General features: G+C 46.8%; 2 protein-coding genes and 1 non-coding gene across 3 annotated transcripts; all 3 read left to right on the top strand.

Moving 5' to 3' along the window:
* Positions 1-1,539: 1,539 nt before the first annotated feature.
* Positions 1,540-2,902, top strand: LOC100824933 (probable long-chain-alcohol O-fatty-acyltransferase 4). Its single transcript, XM_003576163.4, has one exon. It carries the CDS (start codon positions 1,738-1,740, stop codon positions 2,782-2,784), a length of 1,047 nt encoding a protein of 348 aa, XP_003576211.1. The 5' UTR covers positions 1,540-1,737; the 3' UTR covers positions 2,785-2,902.
* Positions 2,903-4,690: 1,788 nt separating this feature from the next.
* Positions 4,691-4,829, top strand: LOC112269060. Its single transcript, XR_002960647.1, has one exon. It is a non-coding gene; the product is annotated as a small nucleolar RNA Z247 (small nucleolar RNA).
* A 7,796-nt stretch (positions 4,830-12,625) lies between these two features.
* Positions 12,626-15,252, top strand: LOC100826386 (probable dolichyl-diphosphooligosaccharide--protein glycosyltransferase subunit 3). Its single transcript, XM_003577707.4, has 2 exons — positions 12,626-13,746; positions 14,960-15,252. Exon 1 carries the CDS (start codon positions 12,695-12,697, stop codon positions 13,706-13,708), a length of 1,014 nt encoding a protein of 337 aa, XP_003577755.1. The 5' UTR covers positions 12,626-12,694; the 3' UTR covers positions 13,709-13,746; positions 14,960-15,252.
* The last annotated feature ends 8,426 nt before the right edge of the window (positions 15,253-23,678 follow it).

Below are 23,678 nucleotides of genomic sequence, written 5' to 3'. Positions count from 1 at the left end.
TCCCTTAGAGAAGCTAGGAGTACCTACCAAATCTAATCATCCATTTATAGGGGTGATTTCACTAATGTTGTGTTTTCAAGTCTGGATAGAATCAACCGCAACACCTGGCTCACGACGGAATCGGCCGCCGGGAGCCGCCACTGAGGCACTGAGTCAGGGGTGGAAATTGTACGGATAGTTTTTGAGGAGTCCATCCGAAGGGTACAAAATATTACATGCAGACAGTTTTGGTTCAATCATGGTCGTTGGCTAGGCTTCTCCAAGAAAAACCGTAAACTTGATAGCACACACGTCCCAACAAAAAAAGAAAAAAAAATACTGAGATCATACGGGAGATGCTTAGAACAGAGAATTAATTAAAAGCTAAGAAGTAGTTAGAATGCAGTGAACTGAGAACTAAGAAAATAATGACTCATATGGAGGTTTGTACTATGAATAAAACCAAGGACTTGCTTCCCGTTTATGACATCATGGACAGGATTTACCGAGAGACTGTTGCAAGCAAGGTAGGCAACTTGGATGAGGTACATGGATTTTTTGGTGATCTTATGATCCATACCCATAGGAGGCGTGAGACTACCGAGCTTTTGGATGTGATGAGTTTCTTATGGCATAAGATGTATTCCATTGCCATGTATAGAAGAGTGCCTTCATATGCATCTCATGTCTCATGGCTTTGATTCTCTCTAAGATTATTTCCAATGGAGTCACCTCCAAGATTTGAGGAAGAGCCATCCGCCGAAGCAAGTGAAGAAGGGGATGATGACTTTGTTGTGCAAGCGAGAGCTCAAAGGAATGACAATTGAGGTCTTTTGGCTCAAATGAGTGTCGAAAGATAAAGAAGCTATTTTGCTTTGAGCAAGCCAATGAGAAGCGTCTTTATGAAGCCCATGTTGACTCCAAGCACAACCGCTCCAACCCAAAGAAGATGATGCAGAAGATGGAGTTAGATGTTCCAAATGGTAGTGAGGAGAGCATCACTCCATTTGAGAGCAATGAGGATCCGTTCATGGCAAGTCTTGACCGGAGTATGAAGTCATTCTTCCACAAGGTAAAGAAGAAGAGAGCGAGGATGAGGACGAAGATGAGGATCCCCAATAGAGTGTAGCTAGTGAGGGGAGTATTAGGAGTGACCAGGAATTTCGAGAACTTATTTGCATTTTTATAAGTTTAAAAAATATTTTTGACCTTTCATTAGAGGTTTTTATGTTTTGATACATTATGCATTATGCATTGTGTGGTATTCCTTCGTGGCATAGTTTGTGAACTATTTGTGTAAGACATGGCTATCTTTATAATGGGGCGGCGTATCTGACAAAAACCCTCGTTCGGTGCAAAGTGTGCAAACTTCATAAAAATCATGTTTAGTATGATGTTCTATGCATTTAGAAGGAATTAAAAAGAGAAATATGCAAATGAATTGTGTCAAGCAGGAAGGACCACTATTTTTACTGAATTTGTTTGAGTTTGGAGTGCGATGTCGCCGTAGTTTTATTTTTTGTCTCAGGAATTTCCGGCTCGTGTCCGGGATTACACTGTGAGTGACTGTTGATTGAATCTGAGACATGGACTAATTGCCGTACGTGGTGGACATAATGGGACAGTAAATAAAATCAAGGGCAAGTCAAATACTCAAATGGCAACTTGGCAAGACGCAAGCCACAGCCTCAAAAGCTCTCGATCGAGAGACCAATTAGCCGACCATTTATTTCCTCGTGCTCACCAGCCACCACAACAATGGCGGGGGCGGCGGCGTTCATGGACGGCGAGCTCGGGACCCTCGTGAAGGCATCGGCGGCGGTCTGGGCGGCCATGGCTTACGCCCGCATGGCCGCCGCGGACATCCGCCCAGGCTCGGGCCGCCTCCTGGCGCTTCTCCCCGTCGTCGTGCTCTTCTACGGTATCCCTTTCGCCTTCTCCTCCACCACGTTCCGCGGCAGCTCCGCCTTCTTCCTCTGCTGGCTCGGCACCTTCAAGCTCCTCCTCCTCGCCGCCGGCCGCGGGCCCCTGGCAGACCCGTCCCTCCCCTTGCTCCACTTCGCCTGCTCCGCCGCCCTCCCCGTCAAGCTCCGGCAGCCGCCGCCCAAATCAAAGCTGAAGCAAGATCCCCCTTCCGCCCCTGCCGCTGCTTATAAGATCCTCGTCTCCGGCGCCGTGATCCCCTTAATCATCTACGGGTACCAGTTCAAGGATTCCATGAGCCATTGGCAGCTCCTGGCCATGTACGCCGCGCACATCTACTTCTCCCTGGAGCTCCTCCTGGCCGCCGTCCGCATCCTGATCCACGGTGCGCTGGGGATGGAGATGGAGCCGCAGGTGGACCGGCCGTACCTGGCGTCGTCGCTGCGGGACTTCTGGGGCCGGCGGTGGAACCTCATGGTGCCGGCGATCCTCCGCCCTTCCGTCTACAACCCCGTGCGCGCTTGCTTCGGCGACGCGGCCGGCGTCATGGTGTCGTTCCTAGTTTCGGGACTCATGCACGAGGTGATCTTCTACTACATCATGTGGCGGCCGCCCAGCGGCGACGTGACGGGGTTCTTCGTGCTCCATGGGGTCTGCACGGCGGCGGAGGCGTGGTGGGGAAGGCAGGCCGGGTGGTGGCGGCCGCCGCGGGCGCTCGCGGTGCCGCTCACGCTGGCGTTCGTGGGCGGCACGGGGTTCTGGCTCTTCTTCCCGGCGATGATTAATGGGGGTTTGGATGAGCTTGTGATGCAGGAGTGCCAGGGCTTGTTGGTGCTCATGGAGCAGGCCGGCCGGCGGCTCGCCGGCGCCGGCGCCAAATGAGGCTGTCTGTCTGTATGATCTGTGTTGTGGTCGCCGGATCTTGAAAAGATGTGCTGCTGATGCTGGCTTTTTGTGATTGATACTCGTTAGGAATTAAATACTCCTCAGATCTCGAATCGCTCATATGGCCAGTCTGGCGATATAGTTTCTTTAGCCCCTTTTCTGGTCCTATGGAGTTTTTTTTTTTAAACTCGAAGACCAACTTATATTAAACTGGGTGCGCAGCAAAATCGCTTGCGACCAAAGAGCGCGCGAAGGTAGGAACATCACCCGGCCAAACGGCTTGGGGTTCATCATGAACCATCTTCGCGCCGAACGCCGCCATGGCGTCCGCTACTCTATTACAAGCCCGAGGGCAATACACAACATCAAAAAACATAAAGTTTAACGAAACAAAGGAACGAATCTCCTTGAAGATCATCCCATTGATGGCCAGATCATGTTCACTGCTCTTCAGCGCATGCACCAGAAGCAGTGCATCTGTCTCAACCTGGACTCTCGATATGCCCCAATCCTGGGCAGTATGTAGGGCATGGAGGCTCGCTTCTGCCTCAGCCTGCAGGGCGTCTTGCAAAGAAGGAACACGACCTGCACCTGACACAACCACATCGCCATCACAGTCCCGAATGACAAAACCCCATCCGCCAGAACCATCACTGAAACTGCCATCGATGTTAACTTTCAGAATGTCGCCCATTGGTGGAGTCCAGTGTTGTGGTTTCTTCAGTGGCTCGTCCTTCACGGTAGCACAGTGTCGCTCATACTCTAAAGCAGCTCGTCCAGCCAACAAGACAACAGCAGCGGTATCGCAAGTTGATTCTCCAGCATTTTCTTTATTTCTGGCACACCACCATTTCCAGAGCAAAGCCAAACAACGAGTCTGTTTCCCCACACTGAGACGGAGTAAAAACTTCAACACCTCCTTCGGACCATTACAGGCAACACACTGAAGTCGGATATCTTCCAGGCCCATGTCTCTCCATACTTGTTTGACTTTCTTGCAACGGAAAAACAGGTGCCCACCATCCTCGTTCTGCCTGTGGCATAGGAAACAAAGTGGCTCACAATCAACACCACGTCGTTTAATGTTCGACAAGAGTGGCAGACTGTTATGTGCTAGCCACAGAAAACTGTTGAACATTACGTGGACATGGGGCAGACCACACTGTTAGAGTTTGTAACAACTTGATTAGCCGTAGATATCAATCTTGTATAGTCGGCATGATTCTCTAGTTGTATCTCTAACAACTCTATCTCTCCTGGGAGTTTAAACTCCTTTTCTTGTAACACAAGATGTACTCAACCGACTTGATCGGTCTTCTATATAAACAAAGATGTGACCGAGACAAAGGGTGAGAACGCTTCATAAATTTCACATGGTATCAGAGCCTTCCTCTTCCATCCCCATCTAGATCCAATCTCCAAACTTTTTCCATGGCGTCCTCTTCATCCAACCCCATAACTGCTCTCGGTGGCACAGTTACTGAGAAGCTCACCAGGGAGAACTATCTCCTATGGAAGGCACAAGTCTTTCCTGATGTGCGTGGTGCACAGCTCTATGGCTGGCTCGATCAAGGCACCCAGCAAGGAGCTTGAGTATGAAGAAGCCGACAAGACGATCGTCAAGAAGTCAAACCCGGCCTACGTGATATGGGTTGCGCAGGACCAACAGGTCCTTTCTTACCTGCTCAAATCTCTTTCCAAAGAAGTTTTGATGCAGGTTGTCTCGCTTACGAGCGCGACAGAAGTCTGGATTTATCTGGAAAACATGTTTTCCTCTCAGTCCAGATCAAGGGTCAACAATCTACGGATTATGTTGGCCAACGCCACCAAGGGCAACCAGACGGTTGCTGCCTACTTCTCCAAGATGACGAGCCTCGGTGATGAACTTGCTGCTGCCGGGAAGCCGCTAGGAGAAGATGAGATGGTGTCCTACATCCTCGCGGGGCTCGACATCGAGTACAACCCGCTCGTCTCTGCACTAGATGCAAAGACCGATGGCATCACACTTGGTGAGCTGTACTCACAGATGTCGAACTTCGACACACGCATGGAGCTCCTTCAGGGCGGAGGCAACTTCAAGTCTTCAGCCAACGCTGCCACACGTGGACGCGGTGGCTCCTCATCTCGTGGCCGCGGTGGACAGCGCGGACGCGGCAATGGTGGACATGGCAATCGCGGCGGACGCACCTACACCAACAAGAACCAGCATCCAGGAGGCTCCAACAACAACACCAACAACGGACGTGGCAATGAACCACGACCTATGTGCCAAATCTGTTCCAAGGTTGGGCATGTGGCACTTGAGTGCTGGTGGCGCTTCGATGAAGACTACCAAGCAGAGGAGAAGGTGGCAGGCTCCATCAACACTTCCTATGGCGGTGATACCAGCTGGTACACCGACAGTGGAGCCACTGACCACATCACCCGCGAGCTCGAGAAGCTCTCCATTCGCGACAAGTACCGGGGGCAGGACCAAGTGCACAACGCCAATGGATCTGGTATGAAAATTGATCACATTGGTCACTCATCAATTCGCACCCCTAGTCGCACATTGCATTTAAATAACATCTTGCATGTTCCAAGTACATCAAAAAATCTTCTTTCTGTTCATCGCCTCACTACCGACAATCAAGTCTCTATTGATTTTCATCCTAAATTCTTTTTGATCAAGGATCAGGTCACAAGGGGAATAATTCATTGAGGCAGATGTAGAGGAGGACTCTACCCCCTAGTTCCACCAAAGTTCAAGTTTCGCAAGCAAGGTCTTAGTGCCACCAAATTATCTTCGTCTAGGTGTCACAGTCGTTTAGGTCATCCGTTGTCTTCAGTAGTTCATGAAGTGCTTAGTAAAAATAAACTCCCACATGATGGTGAGTCCTTAGGTGATTCGGTTGCGATTCATGTCAGAAAGCAAAAAGTCATCAATTGCCATACCCTATTTCTACAAGTGTATCCACTGTTCCATTAGAGTTGATATTCTCTGATGTTTGGGGTTCGGCCCCCACTTCGGTTGGCAATTTTTCTTACTATGTGAGTTTTATCGATGATTATAGCAAATACACATGGATCTACCTCATCAAAAAGAAATCTGATGTTTTTGCTGTCTTTCACAATTTCCAAGCACTTGTTGAACGACAATTTGACCGAAAAATCCTTGCCATGCAATCTGACTGGGGAGGAGAATATGAAAAATTAAATTCTTTCTTCCAAAAGATAGGAATCATGCATCATGTTTCCTGTCCACATGCCCATCAAGAAAATGGTTCGGCTGAGCGAAAATATCGCCACATAGTTGAAGTTGGCCTAGCTCTCCTAGCAAACGCATCTATGCCACTCAAATTCTGGGATGAAGCTTATCTTGCTGCCACATACCTAATTAACATGCTTCCAAGCAAAGTTATTAATTCTCAAACTCCATTAGAGCGTCTCTTTGGCACCACCCCTGATTACACCTCTCTCAGAGTTTTTGGGTGTGCGTGTTGGCCCAATTTGCGGCCCTATAATTCCTGCAAGCTAGCCTTTCGCTCTAAGCAATGCGTTTTTCTTGGATACAGCTCACGCCATAAGGGGGTCAAGTGCCTAGATGTTGATTCTGGCCGAATATATATATCTCGTGATGTTGTTTTTGATGCGAGTGTTTTTCCCTTCAAATCTCTTCATCCAAATGCTGGTCATCTATTTTGGTCTGAAATCCTTCTTCTCCCGGAGCACCTCCGACCTCTTCATCATGAGGGCGAATTTAATGATGATGATCAAGTGATTAATACTCGTACTAATGCTGCTAATAGTTCTAATGAGTCTCATGCAGCAATTCCAGCAAGTTTCAGGCAAACAAATATATCCGTGTGCAATTCTGGTGTGCATCAAGCAGAAGGCCAGGGAGATTCTCCCGCCACTGCCATCACGCGATCCTAGGCAGACTCTGCCTGCGTGCGATCCCAAGAAGATCGGGGCAGTACTACTGCAGGCGGAGCTTCCCCGGATCAGCAGACGACACCTGGCGCAAGCGCAAGCCCGACAAGCACAGAAGCATCGTAGATGATGCCATCTCCCGCCCAAAACTCCGGCGGATCTTCTGCGGCAAATTCCAGATCTTCTGCAACAGATTCAAGTAGCTTCGGATCCTCTGCGCCGTCAGCTTCACCACCTGCACCACCAGCTTCACCCCCTCATGCCGTGACCCGACTCCAACAAGGAATTGTTAAGCCACGAAAGCTTTTCCCTGGTATGATACGCTATGGTCTATTGACATCTACAGGTGAACCAGAAACATTGGAGCAGGCGCTTGAAGACAAAGGTGGAAGGAAGATGGATATAATGCCCTGATGAAAAATAAAACATGGCATTTGGTACCGCCTCAAGAAGGTAAAAATCTCATAGATTGCAAATGGGTCTATAGAATCAAGAAATAGTCAGATGGTACTATAGACAGATATAAAGCAAGACTTGTAGCAAAAGGCTTCAAGCAACGCTATGGCATAGACTATGAGGACACTTTCAGTCCCGTTGTCAAGGCTGCCACTATTAGACTTGTCTTAGCCATTGCTGTGTCAAAAGGTTGGAGTTTGCGCCAACTAGATGTGCAGAACGCGTTCTTGCACGGTGTTCTGGAAGAGGAGGTCTATATGAGGCAACCACCAGGTTTTGAAGATAAGAATTCTCCGAATCACACTTGCAAGTTAGACAAAGCCTTATATGGATTAAAACAAGCACATAGAGCATGGTATTCTAGGTTAAGTAGCAAGCTGCAGCAGCTAGGCTTCATGCCATCAAAATCAGACACTTCCTTGTTTATTTTCAACAAGTCAGGCATAACCATATTTGTGCTCATATATGTAGATGACATTATTGTCACCAGCTCTTCAGGTGATGCAGTTTCAGCCTTATTGAAAGATCTAGGGTTTGAGTTTGCTCTCAAGGATCTTGGTGATTTGCACTACTTCCTTGGTATAGAAGTAAAGAAGAATGAAGATGGCATTGTACTGTCCCAAGGAAAATATTGGGATGCAGCATTGCAAAGGATCGCCAACTCCATTGTCAAGTATAGAGAAACTGTCAGCTCATGATGGAGAGCTACTTGAACAGGAAGATGGCACAAAATACAGAAGTATAGTAGGTGCACTTCAGTACTTGACTTTGACATGTCCTGACATTGCTTTCTCAGTGAACAAGGTATGTCAATATTTGCATAAACCCACAAGTGTTCATTGGACAGCAGTAAAACGTATCTTGAGATATATCTGGCACACTTCAGATCTTGGTAAAAATAGCCAGAAAAAAAATGACAGAAAAAAAAATAGGCGAGAAAAGAAAAACCCGAGAGAAGCAAAAGTAACTTTCGAAGGTTTAGTTACGGAAGCCCTACCCAACGGAATGTTCCGCGTTCGTCTAGAGAATGACACCATCATCCTGGGCTATATTTCAGGAAAGATTCGGTCTAGTTCTATACGAATACTGATGGGGGATAGGGTCAAAATTGAAGTAAGTCGTTATGATTCAAGCAAGGGACGTATCATTTATAGACTTCCCCATAAGGATTCGAAGCGTATCGAAGACTCGAAGGATAGTGAAGATTTGAAGGATAGCGAAGATTTGAAGGATTAGGTTTTTCTTTTTCAGCAGATCACCATCTAACTTGGTGAGTGCCTTCTCTGATTCGGATTGGGCCGGTTGTGTTGATGATAGAAGATCAACAGGAGGATTTGCAATCTTCTTTGGACCAAACCTCATATCATGGTGTGTAAAGAAACAAGCTACAGTTTCAAGGTCAAGTACTGAGGCAGAGTATAAAGCTTTGGCTAATGCAACTGCAGAAATTATATGGCTGCAATCTATACTCAAAGAACTTGGAGTAGAACAAAGAAGAACTCCACATCTTTGGTGTGATAATCTGGGAGCTACTTATCTATCTGCAAACCCAGTTTTTCATGCTAGAACTAAGCACGTTGAGATTGATTATCATTTTGTGCGAGAGAGGGTTGCTAACAAGCAACTGGATATACAGTTCATTAACTCTGGTGACCAGGTTGCAGATGGTTTTACAAAGGCGCTTCCTGTGAAGAATCCGGAAGCTTTCAAGCGTAACCTCAACTTGGCCAAGTTGTGATTAACGGAGGGTGTTAGAGTTTGTAACAACTTGCTTAGCCGTAGATATCAATCTTGTATAGTCGGCAGGATTCTCTAGTTGTATCTCTAACAATTCTATCTCTATCTCTTCCGGGAGTTTAAACTCCTTTCCTTGTAACACAAGATGTACTCAACCAACTTGATCGGTCTTCTATATAAACAAAGATGCGGCCCGAGACAAAAGGGTGAGAACACTTCATAAATTTCACACACACCTCGTTCCATCTGAAACCATCCTCCTGCAACTGAAGGTGCGAGCTACTCGTCGGCTGGTTCCTTGCTGCAATTTCACGAGCTAACCTGTAGGCTGAGCGGACTGAAAAAATCCCTTTCGGATCAGGGTGCCATGCCCAAACATCTTCCATCTCATCTTTCAGCGGCAGTGCACGACTGAAATTGCCATCTTCAGGCCAAAAGATATCCTCAATAAGCTGCGTATCCCAACTATTTGTATAAGGATCAATCAAGTCTGACACCCGGTGCAGTACAGTTTGTCCTCTGGGTGTAATCGGCCGTCGTGACCAACGACAAGGAAGCCAAGGATCATCCCAGATTTGGATAGACAGACCATCACCCACTCTCTTGATCACTCCCTGGTTGAGAAGCTCAACTCCTTTCATGATGCTTCTCCAAGTGTACGAAGCCCCATCATTTACAGTAGCATGCAGGATGTCAGTAGAAGGGAAATACTTTGCTTTTAGGACCTGGGCACACAAGGAGGTAGGATTGGTAAGCAACCTCCACCCTTGTTTTGCTAGCATCGCTAGATTAAAAGTATACAGATCTTTGTATCCCAACCCACCATCTTTCTTTGGTAGTGATAGTGTTGGCCAGCTTAACCAATGAATCTTATTTTCATTTTCTTGTTGTGCCCACCAATATCTGCACACCATGGAACTGATTTGATCACATAAACCTTTAGTGAGATCAAAACAAGACATAGTAAATGTTGGGATGGCTTGTGCACATGCTTTGACCATGATCTCTTTCCCTGCCTTAGAAAGCATTTTCTCTTTCCAGCCTTGAATACGCTGCCACACTCTATCCTTGATGTAACCAAAAGTTTTAGCCCTAGACCTCCCAACACATACAGGAAGTCCAAGATACTTCTCATTTCTTGATTCTCGCAACAGCCCCATTTTATGCAACATCATCCGCTTATCCGGCCCCTTAGCATTTTTGCTGAACACAACCGAAGACTTATCAACATTGATTGTTTGCTCCGAGCAATCCTCATACAGTTTTAGCACATGTTGCAGATGATCTATACTGTCCTCCGTAACTTTCAAGAGGATTAGAGAATCATCCGCAAACAATAGGTGATTAAAACTCGGTGCATTTCGGCTCACTCTTACACCCTCCAGTCTGCCCTCCCTCTCCGCAGAATTGAGCAGCCCTGAAAAAGCCTCCGCACAGATGAGAAAAAGATAGGGTGAGATTGGATCTCCCTGCTGAAGGCCTCTAGAGGGGATCACCTCTTCCGTAAGTGTGCCATTGAATCTGAACCGATATCGCACTGTGCTACAACACCTCATAACCAAATTGATCCATCTTTCTGCAAAGCCCATTCTTCTCATCATCTTCTCCAGAAAATGCCACTCGACCCGACTCACATCTAACTTTAAAGAAGCATACCCTGCCCCACCACCTCGCTTGTTCTGCAAAAAACGGTTTACCTCGTATGCAAGCAAGATATTGTCAGTGATCAGCCTCCCAAGAATAAAAGCACTCTGGTTTGGGGAGATGATATGTGGGATAATCACTTTGAGTCTATTGGCCAGGACCTTCGACAGGATTTTATACAAGACCGTGCACAAGCTGATTGGTCTAAGATCCTTCATTCTCTCCGGGTTCTTCACTTTTGGTATTAAGACAACACAGGTATCATTTCAGGACGTTGGTATCTCTCCCCCATTCAGAATATGCAGGACTTCTTGCGTTACTTTTGGCCCCACTAAGGCCCAGAATTTTTTATAAAAAATGGCGGGCATGCCATCAAGACCTGGAGCCGTGAGATCCCCAACACTGTCCAAGGCCTCTTTAATCTCTTGTGCAGAGAAATCAGCCAACAGATTTTCATTCATTTCACGAGTAACACTTGGGGAGATTTGGGGCAATAGTTCATCCATACGTGTACCTGCAGAAGAAGAGAAGAGGTTTGAAAAATAGTTAGTGATCTCCGCCGCCATCTCCTCTTCTGCCTCTACCACTCTACTATCATCTTTTTTCAGATATTTGATACGGTTTCTCTTCTTCCTCTCCAAGTCATACGCACGAAAGAATTTTGTGTTTTTATCACCCTTCGTAAGCCAATTCACATGCGCCCGCTGCTTCCAATAGGTATCCCGTTGTTCTTCCAGTCGGTCTAGTTTTGTACCGGAGGTGTTCCCTGTCTACGAATTCTTGTGAAATATTTCATCTCCGACACGCTTCTAGTTCCTTCTTGAGCCGGGCAATACGTTTCTCCATATCCCCCAGATTATGAGAACTCCACTCTTTTAAGTCTCCTGCCACACCTTTAAGAACTTCTGCCACCGTTACTCCCCTACCAACCTCCTCCCGACGCCATGCATTCTCCACAACCGTAGTACACATCTCTTCTTGTAGCCAGCTTGCTTCAAACTTAAAGCTTCTACCTCTAGAACTACTGTTCCTCAATCCTCTCCCATCTTCTTCCAAAGTAATGATCAGTGGGCGGTGATCCGAATGCCTCGGCTCCCATGACAGACCGGTACGCTGGATATTTTAAGCACCAAGAGTTTGTCGCAACTGCACGGTCAATCCTCCCCTTAATATAATTCTCCTTGATGTGGCTATTATTCCTCCAAGTGAAAGCATCGCCACTGAAACCCAAATCATGTAACTCACAATCATGGTCCTATGGAGTTGGTGCAGTAGATTCTTTCCTGAACTATACAATACACAATACAGTTAGTATTTTTCAGTGAAGAGACATTTCAGAAAGTCCTTCTAAAGCAGTATATTTAAGATACGAAATCACCGAACCGGATGCATTTTGAAGTGAGGTTCAGTACTACAACTCCTTCGATCAAGTACGAAATCACTGAAACAGATGCATTCTGAAGTAAGAAGACAATACAAAAGGTCTATCTCAATCAGTACAACTCATTCGATCAATAAGATACAAAATAACTGGATAGCATAGACATATCTGGGCATGAAAATCAACACTAAGAAATCAACCGCTCACAGCCGAATTGGCCAACGCCAGCCGCCATTCAGTCAGGGTTGGAAGTTGCACGGATAGTTTTCAACCAACCATTCGCCGAATGGTCCTGGATATTAATTTGGACAAGATTTGCAGATATCCATCGGTCATGAAAACGGATACAGACAGGAATACAATCCGTGTGTACTTGTACATTTTCGACATCATCCGGTAGAGGTCGGTAGTATCCGACCATTGTCCAGTGGCTATTCCAACTATTATTGTCCATTGTGCATCTATGCCCTATGCCCATAGTGTACCTGGAAGAAAGGGATGATCCTTCCATCGTCTTGGAAAAATGAGACCTCTAGTTTTTGAAGAAAAAATAGCTCAAGAGAAGAAAAGATAATTGGCTCGGGCCTGACTGGACTTTGGCATATCGGAACCTTCTATTGGGCCTGTTTGCAGTGCTCGTAACACTTTTTTTTTCACAGACTTTTTTTTGTTGAGGGAAGACTTTTACTCCATTCTAAAAAAAAAGAAAGCATAGTTTACCCCGTCGGTCTTCTCCCCACCCAGATCCGGAGCCACTCAGATCCAGAGCCATACGCCATGGCGTCCTCCCTTCCCCTCCTCCTCCTCGTCCTCCTCGCCGCGGCAGCCGCCCACACCGCCGGCGCCAACGACCTGGTCGGCGAGCTGCAGTCCCTCCGCTCCCGCTCCCCATCCGGCGTGATCCACCTCACCGACACCTCCGTCACCCGCTTCCTCTCCTCCCCGGCCCCGCGGCCCTACTCCGTGCTCCTCTTCTTCGACGCCGCCTCGCTCCACTCCAAGTCCGACCTCCACCTCCCCCAGCTCCGCCGCGAGTTCGCGCTGCTCTCCGCCTCCTTCCTCGCCAACAACCCCGACTCCGACTCCTCCTCCGCCCTCTTCTTCGCCGACATCGAGTTCTCCGAGTCGCAGCACTCCTTCTCGCAGTTCGGGGTCAACTCGCTGCCCCACGTCCGCCTCATCCGCCCCGACCACTCCCGCCTCGCCGACTCCGAGCAGATGGACCAGTCCCACTTCTCCCGCCTCGCCGACTCCATGGCCGAGTTCGTCGAGGCCCGCACGGGGCTCGAGGTCGGCCCCGTCGTGCGCCCGCCGCTCGTCTCCCGCAACCAGGTCGCCCTGCTCGTCATCCTCTTCCTCATGTCCGTCCCCTTCGGGATCAGGCGGATCGCGCAGGGGGACACCATGCTCCACGACCCCAAGCTCTGGATGGCCGGCGCGCTCTTCGTCTACTTCTTCAGCGTGTCTGGAGGGATGTACGGGATCATCAGGCACACGCCCATGTTCCTCACCGACCGTGCCGATCCCAACAAGCTCGTCTTCTTCTACCAGGGTTCGGGGATGCAGCTGGGCGCCGAGGGGTTTGCTGTTGGGTTCCTGTACACCCTCGTGGGGCTGATGTTGGCTGTGGTGACACACTTGCTGGTCAAGGTGGAGAGCCTGCAGACGCAGCGGTTCGCGATGCTTGCGGTCATGGTGGTTGGATGGTGGGCGGTCAGGAAGGTGATTTTCTTGGATAACTGGAAGACTGGCTACAGCATTCATACTTTCTGGCCAAGTGGCTGGAGGTAAAATGCTTGCTCAACCGGTGATCAATGGTTCTTTTGGAGGTATCATATAATTCATATCTCTCTGTTTTCTCTCCTGTACCTGGGATTTTTCCTTGAAATTACTGGAATTTGAATATGGGACATGATTAGTTATATTTTAGTAATTCATGCATGTATGTGTATGATGAATCTTGTTACATACTTGCGTGAGTGATAGAATTAAGCAATTCAGAATTCTGGCCAAGTAGCTGGAGGTAAAATGCTCGCTCAACCCGTGACCAATGGTTCTTTCAGAGGTGTCATATAATTTATATCTTGCTGTTGCCCCTCCTGTACCTGGGATTTTTTTTCTTGAAATTACTGTAATTTGAATATGGGACATGAGTAGTTATATTTTTAGTAATTCATGCATGTATATGAAGAATCATGTTACATGAGTGATAGAATTTAGCAGTTCAGAATTGTTCGGTCAATCAAAAACAAATGATCACCGACTCACAATGGCATATTAACGCTAAAAACGAAGAATACGAAATATGTTAAGTGAAACCTGCTGGCTTTGTCTCACATTACTTGGCTAATCTCTCAACTTAAACTGCAGAGTAAAATGGCAAAACACATTTAGAAATTGGCAGTGCTTAAAGAGAGGAAAAACATTACAATACATTACAATAGCCCTATATTACGAAGCATTTAATCCATAAATTGAGGAGACAGAAATCTTGTAGCATCAACAGGTCATAGTTTAACCTGAAATTAAAATAAACAAGCCATGCATTTCAATTTCTAATGAAAGAACAGGAATTCTATGTGCAAGCATATGAACTTTTGGCTTTATGGTTTAAGTTCATATATACAGCACACACTTGTTGCCTTGTTGGTTTATAAATGAGCATAAAAAAAATCATACCTAGCTACCTCTTCCCTGCACTTTTCGTGCATCTTCTACCATTACAAAACCAAGTACTTCCTCCGTCCAACAAAGGATGTCTCAATTTTGACTAAATTTGAATGCATCTATACAGTAAGTCATGTCTAGATACATCCAAATTTTGACAAACATGAGACATCTTTTGTTGGACGGAGGGAGTACGTTTTATCATTTTTTAATCACAAATTTGAGCAAAACGAAATTGCATGCATATTCAAGAGGTCAAAGGGAAAAGGATTGTTTTCCCCATCAAATTCTTCTTTTGTGCTTGGTCAACCATACCTTATATTCATCAATACTCACATCGAAATGAACGGATTGAGCTTCTATTCAACTACACAGATTGCTCATGTTCCAGCCATGGAAATACTGGATTGGAAAAAGTCATAAATGATACTGGTAGCTGACAACTTCTATCTTGGATGCTGAACGATGAATGCAGTTCATGTAACTGGATAGCAGTGTTATCACCATCAGAAGCACATGGTTTGGCTTACATCATAGATGCAGCAATTGAAAGTTTTTTCACAAGCAGTACTTTAATGTTTTTTTTTCCATTGTATGAACCTGTACTGAACAGTGAACGGAAAACACAATTTTTTTACTGAGAATTCAGTAAGTTATCCTGCCGGACAGTTAAGCCCACCATAACACTTGCTAATTACTAGATGCATGCCCTGGGGCGTTGCACCGATGGCTGGCTAAAGCACCAGTGAATTGATGCATCCACATCGAAGAGTTGTGTGTGCGCTGTACTGCTGTTCCCCTGTAGAAGTCAGGCCTCCAGAAGTGCCCTCCCGGCCTCCGCGGGACAAACGATGGCAGTTAGTGCACTAATCAATCACATGCTGATTAAGTACACGTCCATTAGTGAATGGTTGCGTCACTTGATTCAATGTTTCACGTGCATTGCGATGCTTGTGCTGTTTGAATTCCCTCAATCTAACGGCGTCCAAACCATGGATTTTTAGGATTTTGGTTTGAAACTTTTTCGCCCCCGAGAGAAATGGGTGAAATTCGGACGAAAAGCATGCAAACCAAAATTTAAAATTTAAACTTAAGTAGTATAGTAGATAAATAGGATATCAACAACAAAATACGCAGGAAAAATGTTACTCAGTGGTAAATAGGAAAATGCACAATATTTGAACCCCACGACCTCATGGATGGTGGACACGAGCACACAACGCTTAGCTACATGCCTATAGTTGATCAACATGCCTTATTGGTAAGAGCAACTCTAGCAGATTGGAAATGGGCGATTTGAACTAGTTTTTCGGTTTTTGGCCAAAAATGCGGCCTGAACAGACACCGGAAATGGGCCCAGCCCGAAAAAATGAGTTTGGGGGTACCGAACAGCCGCCTTCGAGGCATGTATATCTTCGGCGTGGAGGAAGTTCGGTACCAAAATTGAACAATCCGCCGCCACCTCTGCTGCACCAAAACCCCTCTCTGCCGCCTCTTTCGGCACGTAACCCTTCTTCTTCGGTGATCACCTTTCCCCCTTCCCCCCAAAATGTGACCGGGGGGCGGCCGTATCCCTTCCCCTCACGGCTGGGGAAACCCTAAAGGGGGTGACCGTGGAGGGGCCGTTACCGACGAGGCCACCCCATGTCGCTCTGAGGGGGCGCGGAAGCGAGGACTCCGTTGCCTCATCAATACGGCGGCCTTATCGGCCCCTTGCTGTCGTACCAAGCTGCCCTCCTGCGAGCAGAGGTGGCGGCTGTGAGCTCATCCGCACAGTTTTACCGGGCTTGACGAAATAGCCGCATTTTGCCCAAATTTTTTTTTTGCCGAAAACTAAAATACCATTCTAAACTCTGAATTTAAAACAACAACACATTGAAATCTCTTTTGGAACACATGCTTTAAACAATTTTTATTAAATTAGCTGTAATGATAGGAATATATCGAGATCTCAACAAATCTAGAACAAATGGTATCCCAGTATCTTCCAACGCTGGTTCCATCGAGCACGATCCTCTTACCGCCCTTTACCGTTGATGGAACTCAGAGCCGTTTGTCTCCAAAATTTGCCCCCCCTCCACGAGCAGATAAGATAATTTGAAATGGAAACGATCTCGAGATGATAACCGCTTATACTGTAAGATTTTTTTTCGGATCTGCGGGGCCGAATCGATGGGTGATGTGGAGAGCCCATATTGTTGGGTCAAATCCATACTTCCATACTCGATGGTCGCCGGTTTGATGTAAGGACGTGTAGTGTGCATTTTTGTGTTATAAAGGCCGAGTTACAGGATGTAGCAGAGCAAATTTTGATCCGATGTTTTGGACATGTCTTCAAGGCGTCGTGGCTAGCAAAAGATGAATTAATTCGGTGTCATGGGTTTCAAAAGTAAAATACTAAACATTGTTACATATTTTATTTATATTATTAAGACTTCATTTTGTGATTCATAATTAACTTTGTTATGACCGTATATTTAATGTAAAGGATGGTTTGGAAAATTGTTAAATAGACTCATACTTGGATTATCTCTTTATGACAAAGTATTGCATAATTTACAAAGTTAATAGTGTAAAACAATCTTTCCTAGGTATGATATTGATACCTTTGTTTATACACCAAAGTAATGTGTTCGTGTGTGACCATCTTGTTAGTGACGGTGGCTGAAATGGTAACAAATTTATGAGATTTGCTACCAAATAGTGGAGATCATCGATCAACATATTTCTTAGTGCCAATATTAACATCGACATTGTATTGAACTTTATAGTTTCTTAACAGTATTTTATCACTGTCTTGCTTTATACTCTCTCCATTCCAAAACACAACTCATGTAGATTTGTGCATTTGGACCAAAGCGGCTCTCGTTTCCAGTGCCTGACCACTCATATTGGATTAATAGTAAATGGATGTGACTAGTTATTGGCCGGGTGCGGATCCAAGAGAAAAACAAGGTGTGTTGTGGAACAAATGAGAAAAATCTATATGAGTTGTGTTTTGAAACGGAAGGAGCAGTGAAGCAGTAGCTTCTTCCAACAATATACAATACAACAAGCAATACTCATAATATAACCTCCAATGTGGTTCGCATTTATTAACAATGTGTATAGTATTTTGGGAGCTTCCGGTGGGTTAGTGCCAAAACGAGGTCAAAAGATCCTACACTGGGCACTATTACTGACTCAAATTTTGACTCATGATGGTTAAGCTAGGCTTCTAGTGAGATCCTCCAGTTAATTAGGATGATTGCTTCCTTAAAAAAAATTAAGATCTTTTTTGAGGACATAAATCTATTATAAGGGTACAGAAGTGGAGTATAAAATATCCCAAACATAATAAACATGGAGATCAATGCTACACAATGGGCCTCTCCAGTGACGGTTAGCTCTGGCCAAATGGAAAGTCGCCACTGGAGGTTGTCCGAACTACCCGAGCCAATCCGGCGACAGCCTCGTTGACGTCTTCTTTGTGGCCAAAAATGGATCCGTCACTGGAGGGTGGCCGCGGTTAGCTCTGGCCAAATGGAAAGTCGCCACTGGAGGTTGTCCGAACTACCCGAGCCAATCCGGCGACAGCCTCGTTGACGTCTTCTTTGTGGCCAAAAATGGATCCGTCACTGGAGGGTGGCCGCCAGTGGTGTCTCTATCAGCAGTCGTTGACACGCCAGGAGCCATCACAACAGAGACATAAAAAGAGTACCGCACAAATTGAAGAAAAAACAAGCCACGCTAACATTCATATGGTGATTCGATCAAAGTTCATACAATTTTTGGTCTAACATTTAAATCTAAAGCAAAAAATAATTAAAAATTAGGCCGCAACGTCGCCATGATGGCTTCGGATCGAATGCTGTTGGAGGATCATCTCAAGTCTCCACGGAATCCCTGCCTCGTGTTCTTCAAGTGCCAAACCAGAGTAAGTTTATGGGGATTCGTTCTCTAACTCTTGTGTTATATCGGTTTAGGGGTCACAGCGCGCTTATGGTGTTCCGGAGGATGGTTGCCTTGTCGATCGTCGCCGGTGAGGCCATCCTTGAGGAATGGCCGGCCGATCAGAGTCCCTACAGCCCTCCCTCGTCCTTCCTCGTCAATGCAGCAGTCGCCCCCGAATTGCCGATAAGTCGCCGCATAGTCGAGCGCACGAAGAATGGTAGGTGAAGAGCCATGAAATGGAGCGGTGCAATTCCAAAGGCCAAATTGCAGGTATTCATACGTTCAGTTAACCCTATTTGGCAATTGTAAAAGACTTATCGCTGGTCAAAGGGACACACAGTCAAATCATACCTGATCCGACAAGCTTAGAACCGTCAGTCAACCATTGAATGTACTTTTAAGACCCAAATTTGTATTCTCTATTTTCCTTGAAATAAAGCATATTAGTTTTCATTAAAACAAGACATTGACCACAAATTATTACGTTAAAATGTGATTTATATGATATGAAATTAGTATCGTTAGATTCGTTATGAGAAAATTACCCAAAACCACCACATTTGGAGCAGCCTTCTAAGAAAACCACATTTTTTTTTCAAATTACCACCGGTTTTGTGCACTAAGGTACTCCCGCGCACTGATTTATTGGTTTAGAGCGTTTTGATGCAAAACCTGACAAGTGGGGCCACCTGTCGGCGCCACCGTGGCGCCACGTGGACAAGGTTCTCCTTCATGGAAAGATCCCAACTCCTCTTCCTCGTGCTCAGCCTCCTCGCCGTGCTGCTCCCTAATGCTGCGGCAATCTTCGGGACGACGCGGCTAGAGCCTGGGGACCCATACGAGCCGACCCTCCTCGCTACCCAAGTCTCGCTCTTCTACTCGTCGGACATGCCGACCGGCTACCTGCCATGGCCGAGTACGAGGTGCTCGAGGCGGCGCGCTTGGCCGACGCCGGGGCTCCCTTCCCTGGTCCGCGCCGCCGCAAATCGCTCCTGCTCCGCCTCCTACTGCCCGCCTCTGTTTGCCCGCAGGCGCTGCTGCCACTGCCGGGTCCGAGGCTCCGAGCTCACCATCGCCCGCATCTCTCTCTCTCATCGAGAACGCCATCAGCCGCCTCCGCTGGGGCGCACGCGGCCAAGCCCCAAAACCATGAGCTCCCCCCACCCACGCCCACGGAACGATCCAACCGGCCCCGGCCCCGGCCCCGGCACCGCCTCCCGCACCCTCCTTGCTCCTACTGTTTCACTGTGCCGCTTCCTAGTTCCTCACAGAGCTCCTCAATCAAAGCCAACATGACAAGACGTACATCATGGAGCTCCTAGAGCCCCAAAGCCAAGGAAATCATACTACCGGCACACGTGCACGCTTGATTAAGCGGCAGCAAAATGTGCCGAGCAACGGATTGGGCGAGCTTGCGAGCTTGCGGCGCAGTTGTTGGGGAGGAGCAGGTCCGCTCGGGGGATGGCAGATACTGGGGCGTGGCCTGCTGCCCATCCTCATCCCCTCCCAGACAGGAGGAGCAGGTCCGCTCACGGCCTGGAGGTGTAGCGGGGCGGATCGAAGATGAAGGAGCAGCGGGGCTGGAGAAAAAGCGCGCCGCCACTGGGGTTGGGGAAGAAACGCCATCCGTGTTCGTCCTCGCTCAGCCGCTGGAGTTGGGAAAGAGAAGTCAATGGGTTAAGTCCAGCGTGGCGCCACGGTGGCACCGACAGGTGGGCCCACTTGTCAGGTTTTGCATCAAAACGTTCTAAACCGGCAATTCAGTGCGCGGGAGTACCTCAGTGCACAAAACCGGTGGTAATTTGATTTTTTTTTAAAAGGTGGTTTTCTTAGAAGGTTGCCCCAAATGTGGTGATTTTACGTAATTTTCTCATTCGTTATCAAAAGTATTTCATAATACTTGTGATTTCATATCTTACAAGCCACATATTAATAAAGTAATTCTTAGTTAAAGCTTTGCTTTCAAGTAACGGAGAAAGTACTTTCATAAAATTAGAACCTATTTGACATCCCAAAAATACTTCTTTTAAGACCAAAGGTGTATTTTACTCGGGAGGAAAAAAAAGGGGGGGCGGCAGACCACATACGCGACGCGGAGAAGCACAGTTTGTAGGTTTTTTTTTTGAAACGGAGGCAAAAAGGTTTGCCTCATCTCATTAATTAAGGGGAAGTTTTATAGAAATTTGTATTTACAAAGCCGCAAAGCGGCAACACTATCACATGCCAAATGATGAGCGCCCGCACTCGCCCAATTTGTTGCCTCAATTTTGATTTTGTCCATGATAATCGTTGTCATGGTTGCCACATTTCGGAAAACTCTCGCGTTTCTTTCTTTCCAAAGCTCCCAAGCGACGAGCATGGCCAGCGATGCGATGGCCTTCTTCCGATGGCCATGGGCAAGGATGATGCTTGTCCACCACTGCTCAACCGACCGCATATGCACCCAAGTCACTGGCTTGATCTCCGTCAACCCCATCCAATCTTTAATCTTGTTCCAAATACGGGTCGAGAATCTACAACAAAATAGCATGTGAGCGGCGGACTCAGGCTCATTTTGCAGAACGAGCATAGCCCACAGTTGGGCCAACCTCTTTTTTCAAGACGATCCTCTGTCCACACCCTATTGTTGATAATGAGCAGTGCAAAAAATTGGCACTTCGGAGGCGCCCAATTATTCCAAACCACCGGCTTCATTTGATTCCGTGTGAGCCCCTCGAACTGGATCCGTTAAGCCGATGTCGCAGTGTAGGCGCCGGAATTTGAGAATTTCCAAGCGATGCCATCCGGGGATCCCTCAATAAGCTGAATATGGGCGAGTGCAGTTCCAAGGAAAATAAATTCATGAATATGTTGGACAGTGAGACCTTGGGAAATGTCAATCTGTGAGATCCAATCCTGGTCATGAAGAGAATTGCTAATGGTCCCGCCCCTCTTCTTGGAGATCCCAAAAATTAAAGGAGCGATGTCTTTAGGCTTCTGTCCATCCAACCAAGGAGCATGCCAAAATTTTGCCGTGCGACCATCACCGACAGTTATTTTTGTCGCGGCATACAACAGGTCCATATCCGCAACATCGCACGGGTTTCCCGTTCCAACCCAAGCTCGATCTGGATCTTTCCATTCAAGCCAAGGCCAATGAAGGTGTAAGGTCCTCGAGAATTTTTCCAGGTCAAGGATCCCAAGGCCCCCAAAAACCTTTGGCCTGCACACCATCTTCCAATTTATTTTACATTTTCCTCCAGACACTTTATCTGTCCCTGACCATAGGAAAGCTCTTCTAATTTTGTCTATGCTTGTCTTGACACCTTGGGGAAGAATCAGCGGGGTGAGATGATAAATTTATTGAGAGGTGATGACTGACTTGACCAAAGTGGCACGGCCCGCCGCCGTGATATTTTTTCCTTGCCAAGTGCCAGGTTTGCTTGCAATCTTATCCTCAAGATGCAGGAAGTCAATCCTGCTGAGGCGACGGATGGAGAGTGGTAGGCCAAGATATCTCATCGGAAAGGTTGTACGCACAGCCGGGAAACTGTGAAGGACAGCCTGGAGATCAATATCGCCGCATCTAATGGGAGCCACAGTACTCTTCCAGATTTGTTGCCAAACCCGTGACCTCACCAAAACCTTCAAGAATGCGTGTGAGGTGCTCGATATCCTCCTTTATAGGTGCCACAAAAACTGCAGCAGAAGTGCCCTCGGTGCCCAGATTAATTGCTGCACCCAGTGCGAGACCTACCTTTGGATCGGATGCCAACAGCGACGCCATGCAACGCGTGGCGCCAGCGGCGAGGAGGAAGAGCCACTGCTCGACATCGAGGAGGGATCACCCGGCGAGGAACATGCCTCTGCAGCTGACGGCGAGGAAGAAGAGGTGGTGGAGCACCAGATCGGCCGCTACGTCGCCTGGTGCATTCTCCAGGTACGCACGTAATCCCCTTGCCCTTTACCAATCGACAAGAATTTTAGAAATGGAGGGAGTATTTCTTTAATAACTCGTTTACCAATCGAAATCTGAGTATTGTACGTGGCGCTTGGGTATTTACCAATCTACTTCTTATTTCCTCCGTTCCATAATTTTTGTCGAAATATTACATGTATCTAGACAGTTTTTTAGGAATACATACATTCATATTTGGGAAAATTTGAGACAAAAATTATGAAACAAGGGAGTACTATATAACTCGTTTATACCAACCTAAATCTGAGTAGTGAGTACTGTGGCGTCGGTGTCCACTGTGTTTATATCATTTGCTTCTCTAGACGAATATGTTACGAAATTTGGCATAGGATAATCCAAGCATATTGCAGAAAGTAGAACGGGGGAGTTCGGTCGAAGTCTACATCTCGAGGAGCCCTTCCTCGGGTGCTCCTCCTCGTGTATTAAATCGACATAATACAAACAAGGCCGGTGACAAACCACCGACAGCCTACCGGCCGTCAAACCTCACAGCGGACCGACCTTTTGTGTCTTTATATGAGAGGTCCGGGTTACAAATGTTCGGCTGCAACACCTAACCCTTTGCTATTACCAAGTTCAATTGTAACCTTACTTATACACATATTTGACACAAATCTCAACGTGTGCTCGGATATTTGATCGGAAATACGAGCACTTTTCATAGACACAAAAAAAAAAGTGCTTTGCATTACATATCACTTGGGAATTGAAGTATTTATTCCTTATTAATCAGTGGCTGATCCAGCCTCTACCTCGAGTATGGACAAAACATGTACAAACTATTTTTTCTGATCCAGATTATTTGTCGCAGTTTTATCTAGATATGCAGGTATCTACACATTAAAACACATCTATGCCTGCCTAAACAAAGCCACGACTATAAATTTCGATCGGAGGGGTAGCATTTTTCTTAAGAAAAGTAATCTCCTACGTACCTTTAATATCAGTGTACCGATCAGTAGGGAAAAAAAAGCGAGCTCAGGGTCGTCGGGCGGTGACTCCACCAGTGGCCCTTATATGAGAGAACTTTTACTATAACCTGCAATGAATATAGGACCGTGCTATTCTGCGCACGTGCCCACGGAGGTTACCGTGCGGCGCCTCGATCGCTCGCGCGCTCGCTCGATCGTTTGCGCGTTAGCTTGGCTTTTTTTTTTTTAGCGAAGCACGCTAGCTGGCTGGTTCGCTTGCACGCGCAGCCTA

This window comes from Brachypodium distachyon, chromosome 4 (genome assembly GCF_000005505.3).
Source record: "Brachypodium distachyon strain Bd21 chromosome 4, Brachypodium_distachyon_v3.0, whole genome shotgun sequence".
In the NCBI taxonomy this organism is placed as follows: domain Eukaryota; kingdom Viridiplantae; phylum Streptophyta; class Magnoliopsida; order Poales; family Poaceae; genus Brachypodium; species Brachypodium distachyon.
The sequence above is the reverse complement of the archived record's forward strand: the minus strand, read 5'-3'. Positions and strand labels throughout refer to the sequence as shown.

What these genes read in the sequence shown, in the direction of transcription:
- LOC100826386 (XM_003577707.4), top strand. Translation starts at nt 12,695, where the DNA reads ATGGCGTCCTCCCTTCCCCTCCTCCTCCTCGTCCTCCTCGCCGCGGCA.
- LOC100824933 (XM_003576163.4), top strand. Translation starts at nt 1,738, where the DNA reads ATGGCGGGGGCGGCGGCGTTCATGGACGGCGAGCTCGGGACCCTCGTG.